At 38.5% G+C, this 17,578-nt stretch overlaps 1 protein-coding gene across 1 annotated transcript in view; it reads left to right on the top strand.

Annotated features, from left to right (window-relative positions):
• The first annotated feature begins 226 nt into the window (after nt 1–226).
• The window catches only part of SPRED1 (sprouty related EVH1 domain containing 1), a 57,985-nt gene continuing 40,633 nt past the window's right edge, over nt 227–17,578 (top strand). Inside the window, exon 1 of the mRNA XM_015631126.3 lies at nt 227–664. Within this exon, the coding sequence (XP_015486612.1) occupies nt 636–664 (29 nt within the window). The 5' untranslated portion in view covers nt 227–635. The remainder of the gene's footprint in view (nt 665–17,578) is intronic.

Here is a 17,578-nt window from a genome sequence, read left to right as displayed (position 1 = left end):
GGAGATCCTCGCCGAGCCTCTCTGCCCGCCTTTTCCCCTTCCCTCCCCGCCTGCCCCGGCCTGTGGCGGCTCCGGTGTCTGGAGGAATTTCTGCCGCCGCCTGCCCCGGCTGTGCGCGGGAGGCGGGCGGGCAGGGAGGGAGGCGGCCGAGCAACAGCAGCGGGAGGAGGAGAAGGAGGAGGAGGAGGAGGAGGAGGGCAGCAGCGAAGGCGGCTGCAGCGGGAGATGAGCTGCAGCGGGAGGACGGTGCGGTGCAGCTTTTTGCGACGGGGAGCCCTCCCTTGTCTCCACAACTCTGTTCCCCTCTAACCGGGAGCAGCTCAGTAGCAGAAGATCCGTGGTTTTTGCTTCTGTTTGCACCACTACCTTCACCATCACCACCATCATCATCGTCTCCAAAGACAGGGGAAATACGCTGCACCGCCGGACAACAGGATTTCGGGTTTCCAGGATAAAGACCGCTCTCCTACTCCTTCCCCCCACCGCCCCCCCCTTATTCACCGCACGGCCCGTGCCCTGGCCGGGGGCGGCAGACCGGGGGGGGGTAACAATGGTGAAGTTTCTGGTGAGTTCTGGCTGCGCCCTGGCTGCGTCGGTGCTGCTCCGTGTGCCTGTCGGATCGTGGTGAGGAGAAAATGAGCGAAGAGACGGCGACTTCTAACGAGTAAGTGGCGGTGCTCCCCCTCCCCTCCGCCCCGGGATCGGAATGGGGATGGGGCTCGACGCGTCCCTTCGGCTCCGCGCCCCGCGGGGCCTTTGCCCGCGCACGTACGTGTGCTGTCCTCCCCCTGCGCGGAATGCGCATTTCTGCTCGCGTACATGGAAGCCCAGAAGCTCCCCCTTTGTGAAGGGAGCTTGCTTTGGAAGGACTACGAGCTGCCGGCCAGAAAAGCTTGGTTTAGTTAAAGCCCGGTAGAAAACGGTGCAGGTAATGATGGTGTCTTGGAGGGGGAGAACGGGTCTGAAATGCCCAGAGAGGTGTCGGCACGTACTACCTCTGATAATATCCTATTACTTGTAGATATTTCACATGGAAACTAGTGTGGGAGCTTCATCCTGCAGGAAACTGCTCCTGAATTTTAATTGGATGAGTCAGTCAGTGTAAATACAGCTTAAACCTACCCTAAAGCCCTTTTTTCCCTTTTTTTTTTTTTTTTTTTTTTCCTTTTAATGAGCACTTGGGACTTTTTCCCCTTTCCCTTCCCCCTCCCCACCTCCCAGAGAGGAAAGGGATAGTTCAAAGATCTCCTAATATTTTTACTGTGACTGGTTTGGAGGAAATCCAGAGGAGATCGTGTGTGTTGTGCGGCTGTATTCCCCTGCATGTAATCAGTCTTTGAAATACATTTGGGACGGAGGCGATAAATGCTTGTCAGAAAACATCCGAGATCTTTATAGCGTTGAAACAGGAATATAAAGTATTTTGAAACTTTTGTTGTGATCGGGAAGTTTGAAGTTGATTGCTGCGGTCTCGGAGCCGTAGCGTTGCGATTTGCGATGTCGGTGTTTGCTCGGGCTGATTTTTATGAATGATGCGGTGACGGCCGCGGCCATGGCGGTGGGGAGGGAGCGCTGCGCCCATTGTATCTGTCGGTAGCGGTGAGCGGCCGGGGAGCAGCCGAGCTGACAGGCAGGGTGCGGACGGGGCTCCTCCGGCAGGAAAGATGGATTTCCCATTTCGCTGCCTTGTTCCGAGCAAAGCCTGCGCACCTTCCCGTGCGCTTCCCAAACGCGGCGTTCGGGTCCCCGGGGAGCGGTGCGGGCCGGGCCCCGTGGGACGCGGAGCCCAGCGGGGCTCGGGCGCTGCCGCCCGCGGCGCTGAGCGGGCCGGGGGGAGCCGAACCGGGGGGAGCCGGGCCGGGGGGAACCGCCGCGGCGCCCGCGGGGCTGCGAGCCGGGGCCGCCGCCGCCATGTTTCCTTTTTTTGTGAATCGCTCTCATTTGCATACCACAATCTCCATTCATAAAAAAAAAAAAAAAAAAAAATTACGAAAGAAGAATTGCTGTCACCACCGCTGACCTGCGGCGGAACCTGCCCTGCGGAGCGCCCGAAGCGGCTGCTCCCGGGCCGAGGGCCGGCCTGCGGCCCGCGGCCGGCGGGGGAAGGTCTCCAGGACCTGCTGTATTAATATGTGCTGTTCGCTGCTTGTTGACACAGTTATGTGGGAAATATCAGCTCGGGGAGGTGCTGGGAGCACGTGATCCGCTCCATTCATAAAATACCTGGCTGTCCATTCACAGTGCAGTACAGTGTCTGCATTCAGCAGCCTCGCAGATCAGACCTGCATGGGAAGGGAGAGGCAGCCAGGCCGGCAGGTTTATCGGAGAGGGCAGCAGAAAGAGGGCTTATGGCTGCGAGCATGGGAAGTCACTGTAAAGGGAGATGTGGAGGAAGGAGAAAGGCTTATTTTTATGGTTTATGTTTATCCTTTTCCTATAAAGCAGTACTAATTCAGAAGTACCTTCTCGCTGTACTATCTTACATTTAAACTAAGAAGAGTTTATTCAGAAAATGTTGAAATATTTTCCCCTTCAGGAATACTAAGTCAAAAATAGAATACTGAAAATCAAATTCATTATTATGAACGTGTTTTCAAGACAGTGTATTAATCCATTTGGAGTAATTTACATTTTATTGAACAGTGCAGTCTTACATCTGCAAGAGATCAACATGGTGCAGAAGGAAGTCAGTTACACTTAATGAGGTATCTGAAAATGTTGCCTATTATAAAATACAGGTGACAATAAAGACAACTAAATTGAAAGAAATCAACATTGCGATTCATTTTTTAATTTCAAAAGTCTGTTTACTTTGAGAATTTTACAGCAGATTAGCAATTGTAGCTTCTCCTTAACCTATGCCGTGGCTAAAGAGACCTCTGAAATATCAGAATACCAGAAATATTTTTGATATGACATAAATTGTGTAGAGGGCAATGTATTATCTTTGATTTTAAATTTATTAAAAATTTTTAAAACCCACAGTAAAATTTATAGATGAAGGATCCCCAGAGCAGACAATGTATTTGTTTGATGTAACTGTTTTGTGGTTGCCAGTGTTAAAATGGTGATGTTCATTGCTCATGAGTATGCTTTTCCATTTTCTTAACAAAACAAATTACACTGAGGTGATCCTTAGTTATACATTCATGGAGTAGAGGAGGCTTGTTGTTAGTACAGCCTAAGAGAATACCTGAAATATTGCTAATCTTTACTTAATACAAGAAAGGAAAGCTCATAAACAGTATTTGCTTTGAGTTTATTCAGTGATGCTATGGAAATAAATGTATTTTTATATAAATACTGTTACAAAGTACTAAAAATTATGCTTTTTCTTAAAGAATAGATTGTCTTTTTTGTTGACTTTTTTTCCTTCACTTATTAAAATATCAGAAGAAAAATAAGAAAAATGTTTCTCGGTTGCTTTGCTTTTTTTGACAGCATTTTGGCGTGGCCAGAGTCATCATTTCTCTGTGGTTGCTTTTGCACATAACACAAGCGTGTCACTTTAAATGGCTGGGAAATATGATTGAAATGCCAGATAAACTGTTTGTGAAAATAGGACAGATCTGCAAACTGAAATTCATCATATATTACAAGTTCACCGTGTTTAATTTTATCAATAGAATTGATGACATCAATGGCCTTGAGTTCATTAACAGTCTTTTCGGCATATAAGAGTGAATACGGGTACTTTGCAATGTATTTTGTGTCACTGTAGCTACCAAGAATATTCTGGTAATTGAGTGTTATTCTTTGTTTTTAAAACCTCGTTTTACAGAGTCAGATATAAATATTTGTGGTGTCTAGAGTTTGACCTCAGTTGTTAATAAATTCTCAGTGGTGGTGGGAAAGATTAATTAGGAAGCTACATTAAAGACTACTAGGTTTCTTCTTGATCATGAACAAATGGAAGGCAGCCTTACAAATTCGGATTACTACAGATAAGTCTTCATTGGTGATTTTTACATTGTTCTTGTGATGATATTAATTTATTTGTCAGTTAGGTATTAGTTAAATGAAAGTATTTCTATACCTCCAGATAATTTTATTCTTTTTCTTCCTCAGTGATGTTTTGCAATCAGGGTGGTCGGCATCAACACAAAATACTCCCAAAAGCAATCAGTTTTTAAAGGAAGGAATTAGTAGAATTTTTGGACTCATGGGTCAATTTGCTGCTCATGCAGTGTAACATAATAATGTTAAAGGAGTCATGTCAGTGATCTCTGTACCAAAGGCAGGTTTTAATTGCTGTGTGGAAATCTGACTGAATTTCAGTGTTAGGGAAAACAGAATAGTTGTTGCGCTGTGTAGCCCTCATTCAGTAGGGATGAATGATGACAGGCTTAAGATGGAGTCGTAGTTGCTGCAATCGAAAAGTAGGAGCACTGCTTTCCTGGCTTGTTTATTTTCCTCTGTATTGCAGGTGGCCGCTTTTTATTTCAGGGAATGCTACTGCTCTTCACTCATTCAGAATTGCTTTTACATACTGTATTTTCACAGATTCAGAATGTCACAAGCTGATTGTTTTACCACATAAATATACTCATTTTCCAAGATAATTTAATTAAAGAGGTTGTAAATTAAGCACAGTATATTCTAATGCCTCAGGTTATGCTGCTATAAACATCAAGCGTTGATTTGGAAAAGTAAAGGTGAACTAAATTTTTAAATAAGGTATTTATTCATGTCTTCCTTCAATATATATGAAAATACTTTTTGTAGTTCATTTGTGCTACAGAATTGTATTGAATTTGTCTTACAAGCCCAAAAACTGAAAGATGAATATGAAATTGTATCACAGAAAGTAATGCCTATTACTTTGGGCTTATTAGTTCTGAGAGGATTTTAACACTTTTCAGCAGGCTAATTTTCTTTCTGCTGTTTAGGGCACATATAGACTGAAATTCTTCATCCCTTAATGAAAGGAATTTGTAAATGGAACTATTTTTTTTTCTTTTTTTTTTAAAAAAAGGAAAACATATTCTAACCCTTTTGATTATATTAAATCATTGCAATTTTGATATACTTTCATTTGAGGGAAGGCTGCTTAGAGAGACCTTGGGAGGCTTTTCCTTATGAACTGATTCTTGCTGTCTGTTTGGCTTTATGTTGTATGACACTATTTTGAAGGTGAAACTGAATTTGCATGTTACATAATCTGAAGTCAGTTGGGGGGGTGGTTATTTTTACTTTTTTCTTTTAAAAAAGGTTCACCTTAGCAACAGTCCTTGATTACTGTGATATTGCAGAAGAATGCTTTTGGATGTTTCAGCATAATTGGAGCTTGCAATAATATTTGAATTCAAGAATGCCGAGTGTTTCTCTTGTTTGTTCATTTAAAATGTAATGCTCTTGATGTGTTAAAGTGACTGTGAGGACATCACTGTGACTTCTAAAAGTAAAGATATTTCTTGAAAAGAATATATCCTGACATGATCAGGAGTCACAGAATTAAAGCTGAGGGCAATCCCGGTGCATTTGGGGGTAAATGCTGGCAGTTTTGTTTGTTATTTACGCATTCTTGTGTAGATCTGGAGAAATTGTGTCTATAGGTGATGACTTAATGGGATTATGACAAACACCAAAAATAATAAATACTCTTCAGAGTATTAACACAAATTTTAAAAGAAGATGAAGGAAATAATTTTGTCTTTTTTGTTGTTTTTTTTCGAAAAAAGTGACTATGATATGACGTAGAGTGTATGTTGTCTTAAATGCTGTTGTTCAAATGCTTAAATGTTTGCTCTCTCCCTTCTACTCTTCTTCCTCAGAACGTTCATAATTTACTTGAAGGAATTTGAAAGATATCTGGAAGTTGCCATATTGTTCGGGATCCCAGTTTCTTTATGGCTGTTTTAAGAAGGAAATTGCTCTTTCCTTTCTGTTCTAGAGTGCAACAATACTTTAGCAAGTAAATTTTAACCAGCAGAGTTTGCACAGTTATGGAATAGCTAGAATTGATTGCAAACAAAAATTTAATATTCCCTAAAAATATAAAATTTGGTGCTCCCTTCTCCCTTGAAAATATTCATACCTCTTCTGAAAGCACTTTGTTATTACATATCTATTTAATTATGGGCAACTAATGTGCTGCAAAGTCTTGATATTAAAATTCAATAAGATGTAAACACATTTGCAACATTTTTTTATACTTTCTAATACTTTGTTAGGTGTGTCTCCCATCTTCAGCAATGCTTATTTTTTGGCAGAGAGAAGAGGACTGAATGCTCTTGTTAATTGTCATGTATAACTAGACTTAAGACAATAGCAATACATAATTCTGTTGCTCTTGGTTTTTTGTACTCTAAGTAAAGTGGGTTTTTTTGTTGGTTTTTTTTTTTCATGGTCTAGTAAAATCTGTTGGCTGTCGTTATTCCCTGTGGTTTTTCTCATTCATAAAGTTATAATATTTTGCGTATGGTAAATTATTTTATGGTATGTCATACTAGCATAAGCACAGTATCCCTCCTACCTGAAAGGTGTCGAAGGAATCAATCTATAAGATTGCGGTGGTATTGAACAGCACTTGAACTTGTATAAAGTAAACAGACATTTTAAGTGCATGCATTTTCTAATCCTTTCAAGCTTATCTTTACAGTTATATTCATTCTGGTATCTGTGATATCAATTTGTTTAAAAATATATATTAGTTTATTAATTATATATTGCTTTATTTTAATTTTCTCCTACATATGAACAAGAAAAAGAAGAAAATACAAGTCTTTAGATATGCTGAGGGACAAAAAATTTTTATTTAAGTGCTGAGTGCTAGAATTTGTTTATAAGTGTGATTCTGATTAAATAACAATTCACTTGCTACATACAGGCCCTAACTCCCAATGCTCCAATTAAGATGGGGAAAACAGATTATGATGAATGATACTATTATTATTATTACTGTTACTATTGTTATTACTATTATTAATTTTGTCCCAATATAATGACAGTAAATTAATCTCTCTGTGAAAGGAAATCACTCACAAGCATTTTTCTCTGTAAGAACTCACTGTCATATGACAGTAAATAATTCAAACAGGGAAAACAGACCATAGAAACTTCATCAGTTACTGTGTTTCATTCAGCACTGCTGTCTGATACCAAGCTTCCATTCAGAAGGAAGTATTTTTCATGTGTACACTATGCAAGAATTCACCAAATAAGTATCATTGAAACATCTAAAAATTGGGTGGTATAGCTGCTGTTTCTTCTTCCCCCACCCCCCGATGTATTCATTCCTGGGTCTTGACTGCTGCTGTTCGTGATGTTTTCATTAGGTAAGGAAGTCTAATTCTCTTATAGCAAGTTTAACTAACATTCACCTATTCAGAATGCCAGAAGGAATTCTGTGGCCCAAATGTTTGGCTTGAATGGTTTTGTGAGCCAGTTTTTGACTGGAATGGTTGGTGAGAGCAGGTGTCATTAAAGTTCATGGAAGAGTTGGGGTTTTTTGAGTTTTTTTTAAAAAAAACTCCAGACAAACAGTAATAAATGAATAGCCCTTCCCCAAGGTGATCTGACAACTGTTGACAAACACCCTTTTCCTGCTGGTTAGATGAGACACTAAACTGAAGTTTGTCAAAGCAAAAATGAAACTGGTTTATTTCAGTTTTAAGTCAAATGCTGTCAGCAAACAAGTGTACCAACAAGAAGCATCAAGAATTTCATTAATGAAACAAGTAATTACTGAAATAGAATGCCAAGTTTATTAAAAAAATGTTACTGAGACTGACTGTCTTCCCTAAATAACCCCAGAACTGGTAAGCTGTCAGTGAGGATTCCTGCCAGGTGTTTTTATTCCTTCAGAAATTGTGCAGAACTGTTTTGGTGAAGTGGTATAAACCTTGAGGGCAGAAGTGATTTCTCTCTCCTTAGCCTTTTGAAAGGATTAAGTAGGGGTAGTGAAAGGTGGGAGTACAGCACCTGCTCTGATTTAAGAATTTTTATTCAGCTTCTTTGAAACTTTTTAGCCACTCAGATGTGATAAAGCATTCTGAGCCCTGGGTATTCCTTCTGTGCATGGTGTGCTTATTCTGGATCCCAATACAGCATGTTCTAATATGAGGCCTGTGATTGAGGCTGATATATGTTGAACCTTGAACAGGAATACATTTTTAAAAGGTGTAAAGAAGTTAATTCAGGATTTAGGGCTGAGATTTGTACATTTAAAATGGAAAATCCTGAGGGTTTTCTTAATCTGTATATGGAGCTGACCTTATGTAAGAAAGCTATACGTTTGTAAGTGCTAGTCGTTGTTGATAATTACTGGTCTTTGTTCGCTACAGGACCAACAATAATTTGGAAGCTTCATAGTAGGATAGGCTTTGGATAGGTATGTTTGTGCCCTCTTCAGGGGGTAGTTAACTATCTCATTACAAGTTCTGCTTGTGATTCAGATTACACTGATCTGTGCTACTGATGTATGATTGTGCTGCTGATGATGCAAAAAAAAATTTGGCATTGCTGTCTCTAATTTTGGAAGATTTTTAGGAAGAATTGATTGCTGGTACCAGTTGGACATAATGAGCATGCCAAGGGAATGCAAAGTTGTAAAATTCAATGCTTGAGAATTTTTGGGTTTGAGAACTGAGATTTTTTGTGCAAATATAATCCATGTGGCCCAGGTGTATGAATTTTGATGATTTTGGTAACAAGACAGATACAGGGTTGTAACCAGCTTGCTCGGGTTCTGCTCTCAAACCGTCAATATCAGGAAATGGTCAATTTTAATTTTTTTCAACCCCTTGCCTCATTTACTTCTCCTCCTGTGCCAGAGAGGAGGATTGTGTCTTCTGGTCTTGCACAGGTGGTTCTATGTGATGGAAGACTGCATCTTGGTAAGCGTTAAAATTCCATAAATACTAATATTGAAAAGTAAAGCAGTATTCTGACAGATTTGTTAGGGGATTTTTGTTAGATTTGTTTCTTGAATTTAGTCTGATTTTAGTCTTTAATCTTCAGATTTCAACTATGAGAGTATTTCAAACGTTGGTAATGTTGCTGTTATTGCATCCAGACTTGTAGCATGCTGTTTCTTATATCCTTTCTGCTAATGGGATTTTCTTAATCATTATATGAAGTTGGGGATTTGCTGTTGGTGTTTTTTTCCCCACCAGTTTGGAATCTCTCTCCAGTTTTTTGAGTTTATTTGAGGGAATAATATGTTTGCTATGTTGAACTTTATTTTGGTTTGGTTCTTTTAAGGCAGTAATGGCATCTGTTATGAGAAGTCATGCATGCTAGACACATGCATCACAATGTGGCAAGTCACTGAGTGCCAGTGAGACTGTTAACAATGTATGGGTTTATTTGCAGTGGAGACACCGCATGTAAGGGTTGCCATTAAGCCTGGGTTTTCTGTGGTGTCCCTCATGTGTCCTATAGGAATGGTGTCATAGTTCAGGCCTGTAAGTGCAAGGTATTTGCCGCTCTCATTGATATGAAAGTACCAGTTCCTTGTCATTTCTTAATGAGTAAATATATTTTCTATCTGGATCTTTTTTCCCTTTTTTTTCCTTTTTGGGAAACCCTTTGCAGGGGTGGGGAAACTTGTAGGTAAACTGTGTTCATAAAATCTTTTACTAAGTTGTGCTCTGTTGTTTCCCAAAGAAGTTTGTGTAAATCAGGCCATTGTTAATTACACAGTTGTTTCAATGCATTAAGGCCCGTAAGTGTCTTGACAGAATTTTGCTTCACCTTCTGCTTCTTTCAGCCTCCAGAAAACTTTTTAATGGATGTGTAACCACTGCTTGAGCAGTCTTGTGATGATCTCTAGCACAGTACTTTCATGCTTTCTGAATTTGTACTGAAAGGGGCTAGCTTAAAATATCTTATATTGTCTTAGGTGTATTCAACTTGACGCATCCTCTAGAAGAGCCCCCATATGCACCTTAAAATGTACGTGCTTTGTTACTATGGTGATGAAGAAGAATCGTGCATGTTAACAAGCCATGTTAGGTAATAGAGGATTTGCAGAAGTCAGTTAAGCATCTGCCTGGAGCACGGAAAACTGAGTCTCTGACCATACCTGCACCCCAGTCTCTTGGCTGCAGGAAGGCTGGGGGAATCTTGTCATGGGATTACATGCTTCCCTCTTTTCAGGTCATATGAGGGGCGAAGATGACTTTTTGGTAATGGTTTCAGAAGGTGAAGTAGTCTTGTCTTATCTACTTTAAAGTATCTTCCATTATATATATTTAGGGTGTTCTGCATAGTATAAAGGAGATGCTTGGGCAAACATGTTTGTCACTGGCACAAACCTCATTCTTTGAACTACCTGGGCTGGCAATACGTAAATTCACAAGCTTTCATTTCTCAGTTACAGCTGCCTGAAAATCCTGCACAAGGAGAACATGTCCACATTCATTCCCTGAAGCAAGGTAGAAAGCATGAGCTCTTCTTCAGCTGTTAGTTGAATTCCAGATGAAGAACAGGTCTATTCAAGGAAGCTATTCCAGAACAACACATGAATTTAGAGTGCTGCATTTTAGTATAGTGTTATTTCCTGTTGAGGCCTTTTATTTTCCTTGTTTTGGAGTAAATTGTGGTTAACTAGGAGAAAACTGATAAGCTTGGCTCTCTAATTAGAGGAGCTTTTTCAGGTTCTCCCTTCTCTGCTTTACATTTTAAAACCAGTAGGTTTTTGCATTAATTATTTTGTTTGTTTTGTTTCTTTGTGGTTTTTGGTTTGTTTTTCATTTCATTGTTTTGTTACTGCTGAAAGTGACTTACCTTTTCCATGTTTTGAAGTGTGTGGGTTTTTAGCCATCCTCAGGTTTTGGTTTGTTTTTAGTATTTTTAGGAAGCATTTTTTTCTGAGTATTTCTCTATTAGTGTTCTCACACAGGTTATCCTGAAAAGCTTCTGTGAAAAGTGAGCCACTGGTTAGTGTCTCTTGGAGACATTTCACTGGCCCATTGAGCATCCTTACAGGTCTTAATACCAGGGTTTTACCCTTGAGCCATGCTATCAAGAAGCTTATCTTTTACCACTTTGGAACACTAAAAATATAACCCAAATAAAAATATGTGTTTGCTGTGGAAGGAAAGAATGCTTCCCACAGGCTACAGATTCATCCTCTTTTCTTCAGTGAAAGAAGAAGACATTACAGAAATGTTGAAAATCAATGTTGATTCACTTTTCTGATACAGAAAATTCAGATTTTTTGATACTTGCAAACAAATCTTTCTGAAGTAGAACTACAGTTATGTGTATAGCTTCTTTTCAGAAAAAAACTAAAATGTATGGATTAGACTTGAGGAATAACTGGCAATAAGTTTATCAAGTCTGTTATTTCAGCTGGTTTTTTAGGCCTGAGTAGCTCTTGGCAGATACAGGATTGGCTTTTATACTATTTGGCAAATCTATGCTTCTTGAGTTTGACCCCCACAACTGAAGCTCAGTGGATGAAGTAAGAGCTTTTAGCTCATTTTAAGATCCTCATGCTCCTTTCAGTATGAGCTTGGATCAACTTAGCATCCCAAATAAGAAATGATGATCCAAATCTCTGCTGTGTACTTCAGTGAAAGATCATTTCAGTAGAGAAGTTGCAAGGGAGATCCTAATTGTATTTCGCATGGCAAAGGGGGAAGGATCAAGTGACACTTCTCAAGGGCAAGAGTGATTTTGATCAGCTTTTCTGCGATTGCTTCATGGTTTGTTTTGAAGGTAATTACAATCAGGTTGTGCAGAAATTGTAGTGTCCTACAGTAGAAATTGTTTTCTGCATTTTTTATTTCTTCACTTTTACCCCTATGTATTTTACAGTGATGAAAACATAACTCTCACTTCCCATTAGCATTAATGTCCATGATCTGTGGTGTATTTGGTGACAGGCAGTTTTTTTCAGTGTTGTTAATACTTGGATTCCCCTATTTTGTCTAAAGAATAAAACAGTATATTTCATTCCTGTGGAATTCAGTCTTAACAGTTGAAATGAAAGATGCCGTTCAATATGTTATCATTAACCAAAAACTAATTGGTTGTATCATGTTTTCAGTAGGATATAACTTCAGTTAGCTTTATTTACACTGGGAAATGGTGTTCTCCAAAGGAGTGATCTTGCTTTCCTCTGCAATGAGTTCTTACTATAACTCAGCAAATAATTTTGTCAGGATGTATTCCTGTTTGTCTTCGTAATTTGTTCTTTTTCAATAACAATGCTGGACAAAAAGTAGGAAAGTCTTTTGGTCTAACCCTTTCTTCATGCAGTATTCCAGTAGATCACAAGAAGCTCAGATCAATAGTTCTCAGACTTTAAATAGCCAGCTACTATTTGCATGCCTTTAACTTCCATGACGGTACGATCAGAATTTGTTCTAGCCTCTTGCAGTACAAGTAGTGAGGTTTTTTGTATTCCTTCTATCTTTTTTTTTAAGGTTTGATTTTTCCTAATGATAAAATTAGGTTCATTAATCTTCAGTCTCTTGAGCTCCATTATGTACCATTTTCTTCACAAAGGAAAATGTTGTGTGTGTGGTTTATTCATTCCAGTACTATCCTTGTGCTGCAGTTGCTCAGTCTTGGCTGCTACCAAGTGAGGTTCTAAGATCCACAGGAGTTAAGTTGAATTCAGTATTAGTCCTATTCCTTGTGATTACACAAAATTATTTATCTGTGACTCTGAAGAGTCTCAAAGTTGTTGCTCGTTTGTGAAAGTACATAGAAAAGGGTACTCACAAGCAGATCTTCATAATTCTGTGGGTGTTTTTAAGAGATGTAAGTAAATGCCCCTGCCCCCAAGCAGTATGAAGATTTGTGATGATATGATACCTGATATGTGCTGTCAGTGGGTTTGTTGTAAAGGTTTCTGATAGCCTACATAATTAGAAATACTTAACTCTTCAGGATAGGTTTGAGGGTTTGGTTTGAGGTTTTTTTCAGACACTTTCTGTTAACCTGTGAAGTATTTCAGAATAAGCTACTGTTATATAAGTACACAAGCCATTTAAACTCTAAATAAAAGAATTCCATTAATGCACAGTGTTTAATCAACACTGACAAATCCAGTTTCACTAAATATAAGAGTACTGGTGCTATCATTTTGACACACAAAATAACTTTGTCTCTATATAGTTAATAGTCCCTTCTTAAAGCAACTGAAGCAAATTTACAGTTGAAATCAGTGAATGAGAGAGAGTGGGAGTAGATTTATTTAAAATCTACTGAACTTAAATGCTCACTTGTTTGCTTTTTAATGGTAAAACAGATCTGTGCTTTGAAATGGTTTGGGGAAGTTTTGACAAGACAGATGATGATTCAGAGCTGTTGTAAGACTACAGAGGGGTCAGATAAGTTTCTCCTTTCTGGGAGACTGGAAATGCCCCTTTGAAAATGTCTGAGAAACTCAATAGATGTTTAGAGATCTGCTCTTGGACAGTGTTCCAAGAGCATCACAAATGAATAATGATTTAGTGCTGTATTTTATTATTTTAACTTCTTAATGCTGCTGTTACCTGAAGATTATCGTGCTTTACATAAAAACATGAATTGCTATGAAGGATCTGGCAAAAATTTTTGTTGACATCCTTTCTCTGACTTTTCCCCTTGCTATGGAACTTGGTTAAATTCCATATGCATCTATTTCCTCATTAGTAGGTTTGAGCTGAAATATATTATTTTGTTCTGGATTCTTTGGTGGGGAACTATATCATGTGCTTGTTTGGTAGGGCTTCATTGACATTAGCAGAAAGTTAGGTTTGGGTGGTTTATCTGTTCTTCATTCAAGTGTTGTGTTTTCAGGCACTTTTAAGTTCAAGTGAACTGAAATTGTTATGCCAGTTTATGCAGTTTTAATCTTTTGATGTAACTTGCTGTTCATGCTTGATGGTAGAACTTGAAATTAGTCTTATCTAAATGAAGTATTTCAGTATCTATGTACTGCATGGGTATTTCTTTTCTTGAAACCATGTGTCTCATAAGAACCATATGAATAAGGTGATGCGGGAAAATGGTAAGCATGATGTTCTAGGGAAGAACTTAGCAATTCAATTTGGTTAGGAAATGCATTGAATTCATGGTCATGCCAGTGTCAACTGCTTTCTTTCTGATGTTAAGGTGGTATTTTAGCAGATAAAGGCATTGGGGGGTGCTGGTGCTCTTGGATTTTAGCCTTGAACAAAAACCTCATGAAGTAAGGGGAAGATTGCCTGTGTCACTTTCCTTCAGGCTCCATTCAGTCAAAGGTCATTCATTCATACCTGGAAACTGGGTGGGTTTCTTGTTTGCTTGTTTTGAGTTTTTGTTGGTTTTTTTTGTGTGCTTTGTTGTATTTTTTTTAAGATGCTGCTTTACAGTAGATGCAATTGAGGCACTAACAAAGGATTTATTGATTAAAAGTTAGGTATTTCAAAATTTACCTGTGTGTTCCACTTAACTGTAGGTCTGTCATTTTTGTACAGAAAACAAATAGTGCACAATGTAAATCAGTTGAGTTCAAGGAAATTCTAACTGGTTATTTGGGCCAAGGCAATACTTAATACAAATGTGAATTCATATGGGTTTGAGAGAGCTGCTGAGTGTTTTAAATTACATTTTTTGTGTTGTTGGACTAGAGTTAAATTATACCAGGGCTGGTTTTGTTGCATGCAACAATTCCTTAGCTGTAAAGTCTTTTTTCTAGGTGGTATTAGAGAGATGAAGGTATCAAATGCAAATAAGAGCAGGAGTGTGGAAGAGCAAAAGTAAAGCTGCTGTAAGGGCAGCAAAAGTTTTGTAATGTCTACCAAATACAGTAATTCTTTGCCCCTAATTAAAGCTGGACCTTCTGCCAAGACAGGTCTGCTGTTCCAGCTGGGGCTTGCAGTAGGTGATATATACCATTCTTTTAATTCTCAATGGCATTGATGGAACCTGAAGCTAATTTTCTTTGCTCCTGTCTATCCTTGTTGGAAGTTGAAATGAAAGGCAATAGAGACAATGCTGAAAGAAAAAAAAATAAAAAAGACTGACAAGGAGAGAAATCTGGGGCCTAGTTTTAGGTACACATTTAAAAATCAATTAGGAAAACTGCTGGCATTAAATTTCTAAAATTATTTCAGATGCTTGTCTTGCAATTTGAAAGCTCTTCTTGTAGCAGATTTTTAAGGTTTTCCATTGAAGTATATAGTACAGTGAACATTAGAATCCTTTATTAAGACTGCTTCTCATATTAAATTATTGCCCTGATGCGCAGTGCATTGAGTTCTGGAAAAATACCTAGTAAACTCCACAGCCTAATTGATGTTCTGTTTGGCAGAGTTGGAAGCTATAGATAGTTTGTCTAAGAATTGCTTCCAGTCCTACCAGTGGTATCCATGGCACTAGTAAGAAAGCATTTTCAGGCAATTTTTATCAGCTTCACTTGTTAGCTTTCTTGCTACTTTAAAAGAATGCCCAAACACTATTCTGAAACTTTAAAGAAAATGCAAAGAGAAGTTTAAATGTCTCTGTGGGCTATACAGCTGCCACTCTTTATATGAAGAATGACAGGCTTCACCAGAATGTCTGGCTCTTAAAGCAGGAGACCATGATGCTGAAACACATTAGAGCAATGTTATTTATATTCTGCCAAAAGCAATTATCCTGCAAGACTTATAAATATGTGTTAGCTTTTATGTGTGTGATACAGACTTCCACAGAGATCTGTAGGTCTACTCAGAGTGATATATTTAAATTTTTGCAGGACTGAAGCCCAAGTGTTTGCATAAAAAGATGTTTCTAGTTGCAAGCATATGCTGATTATTCAGTAGCATGGCAGGAGTGTTTCTTTGGGATTGGTCTGTTATGATTAGGATTGTTAGTATGCCAAGCTAAAGAGTTTTATATTTAATAGTATTTGATAAGAGTTGTTTAAAGAAACCTGTCTGGATCCACCAGTATTTCTTTTCAGCACCAACTTCTAAGCTCCCAAGGGCACTTATCTCTCCAAGTACCCTACTTTTAATTTCTGTGAATCTTTTACTTTTTTTTTTCCCATGAAGATGTATTATTCCTTAAAAGTTCTTCAGCTAGCTACTTCAGGCCCTAAAAGTGGCTTTGTTCTATGCTGTGTTTTTTTGTCACCCTGTGACAGAAAATGAGCTCCCACTGTTGGAGAGGAAAGGCCTGTACTTTGGATCTTGGCTACCAAATAGAGCAGCTTTTCTGTTCACCCCACAGCTGTTGTTAATGTTTCATTCTGCAACTGCTAGAGGATGGGCAAGTAACCATCCTCATATGAGACAAAAATATAACTCCATTAGTCAGCTGGCGTGGGTTGTTGAAGCAAAAATGCAGGCAGTATTTTCTCCTGGTGGAGAAAAATCCATCACATCCTATTAAAGTTGCCATTAGCTGACTATGGGGCAATGTACATTTCCTGAATTCATGATTGCCTGTTCTCCTTACTTTGATGGCTGTCTACTTTAAAACTTGTAATTTAGTCAAACTATTATAAGATCATGTTACATCTCTGGGGTTAATTTTATTTGACATATAATCTGTGTGGGAAAAACCCTTTAGAAATAATGATGTTTGATACTAACTGAACCTCAAATTTCTCAAATTATTGTTGTGTGAATTAGAGAACCTCATTCCTAAAGAGGTTCTATGAGGTTTCTCAAATCTATATTGCCCTATAGGACTTCTAAGTTTTAGTATTTAAACTCATTACTGTTAAACACTGATTTTTAAGTTTCTATCAGAGGTGGCACTGGGGGGGGGAGTAGGAGAGGGTTGTGAGTTTTTTGTTTGGGTTTTTATTTTTTACAGCTGTCTTCTGAAGGTTGAAAATGTGATAGGCTAGTGGCATCTTTGGTATTTGCTTTCTAGTCAGTATTCATTATAATGTTTAAGTGAGGAAAAGTTATAACCCTTCCTTCAACTTTTTTCACACTAACATTTGAGCCCTTAAGGTTTTTGGATGTTTAATCTTCATAACATGAAGTTACGACCTAAAGCAGAACCAAGAAAGTAAAAAGGTGCCATCTTTTCCTAGCTGCTTATCAATGAAAAGAAAGTTATTTTTCTTTGGTATTCTGGGAGTGTGACTCTTCCATCATATCTAGAGCAGCGTTTCAGTAGAGGATAGCATTTTCTCTCTAAGGGAAATACATATGTGGTCAGGCTTCTTCTTAGTTTAGTGCTTAGGGATTTTGTTAAAATCACTTATTTATTTAATTGTTTATGTACTTTTTTTAGTGTAATGTGGACAGAGTGAAATGTAGTGTAAATATATCTCTTTTAAATTGAGAGGGATGATTATTTAACCTTGAGGATTGAATGGTTTACAATAACACTTCTGGTATTAGTGTATCAAATGTCATAGATCATTGTTTGCAGGTTACAGGTGCATTAACACCTAAAAATTAAAGGCAGACTATAATGCAATTCTTATGCTATGCGACCTGTGTCTATTTCCATGTTGTATAGGGTATATAGAAATGATAAAATGGAAAACTGTGCTTTAGTTTTGGTCTTCATTTCAGTAATGTTTTAATACAGGCAGATCCTGGATGTATCTCCAGCTACTTGACAGTTCTTTCTCTGGTGGTTTTCATGTTTCTTTAGGGCAAGTAATAGGCAACGCCTTCTGCTGCTTCAGTTTTGCCCTCTATTCCCT

This window comes from Parus major, chromosome 5 (assembly GCF_001522545.3).
Source record: "Parus major isolate Abel chromosome 5, Parus_major1.1, whole genome shotgun sequence".
NCBI classification, from domain to species: domain Eukaryota; kingdom Metazoa; phylum Chordata; class Aves; order Passeriformes; family Paridae; genus Parus; species Parus major.
This window is presented reverse-complemented; position numbering and strand designations above follow the sequence as displayed.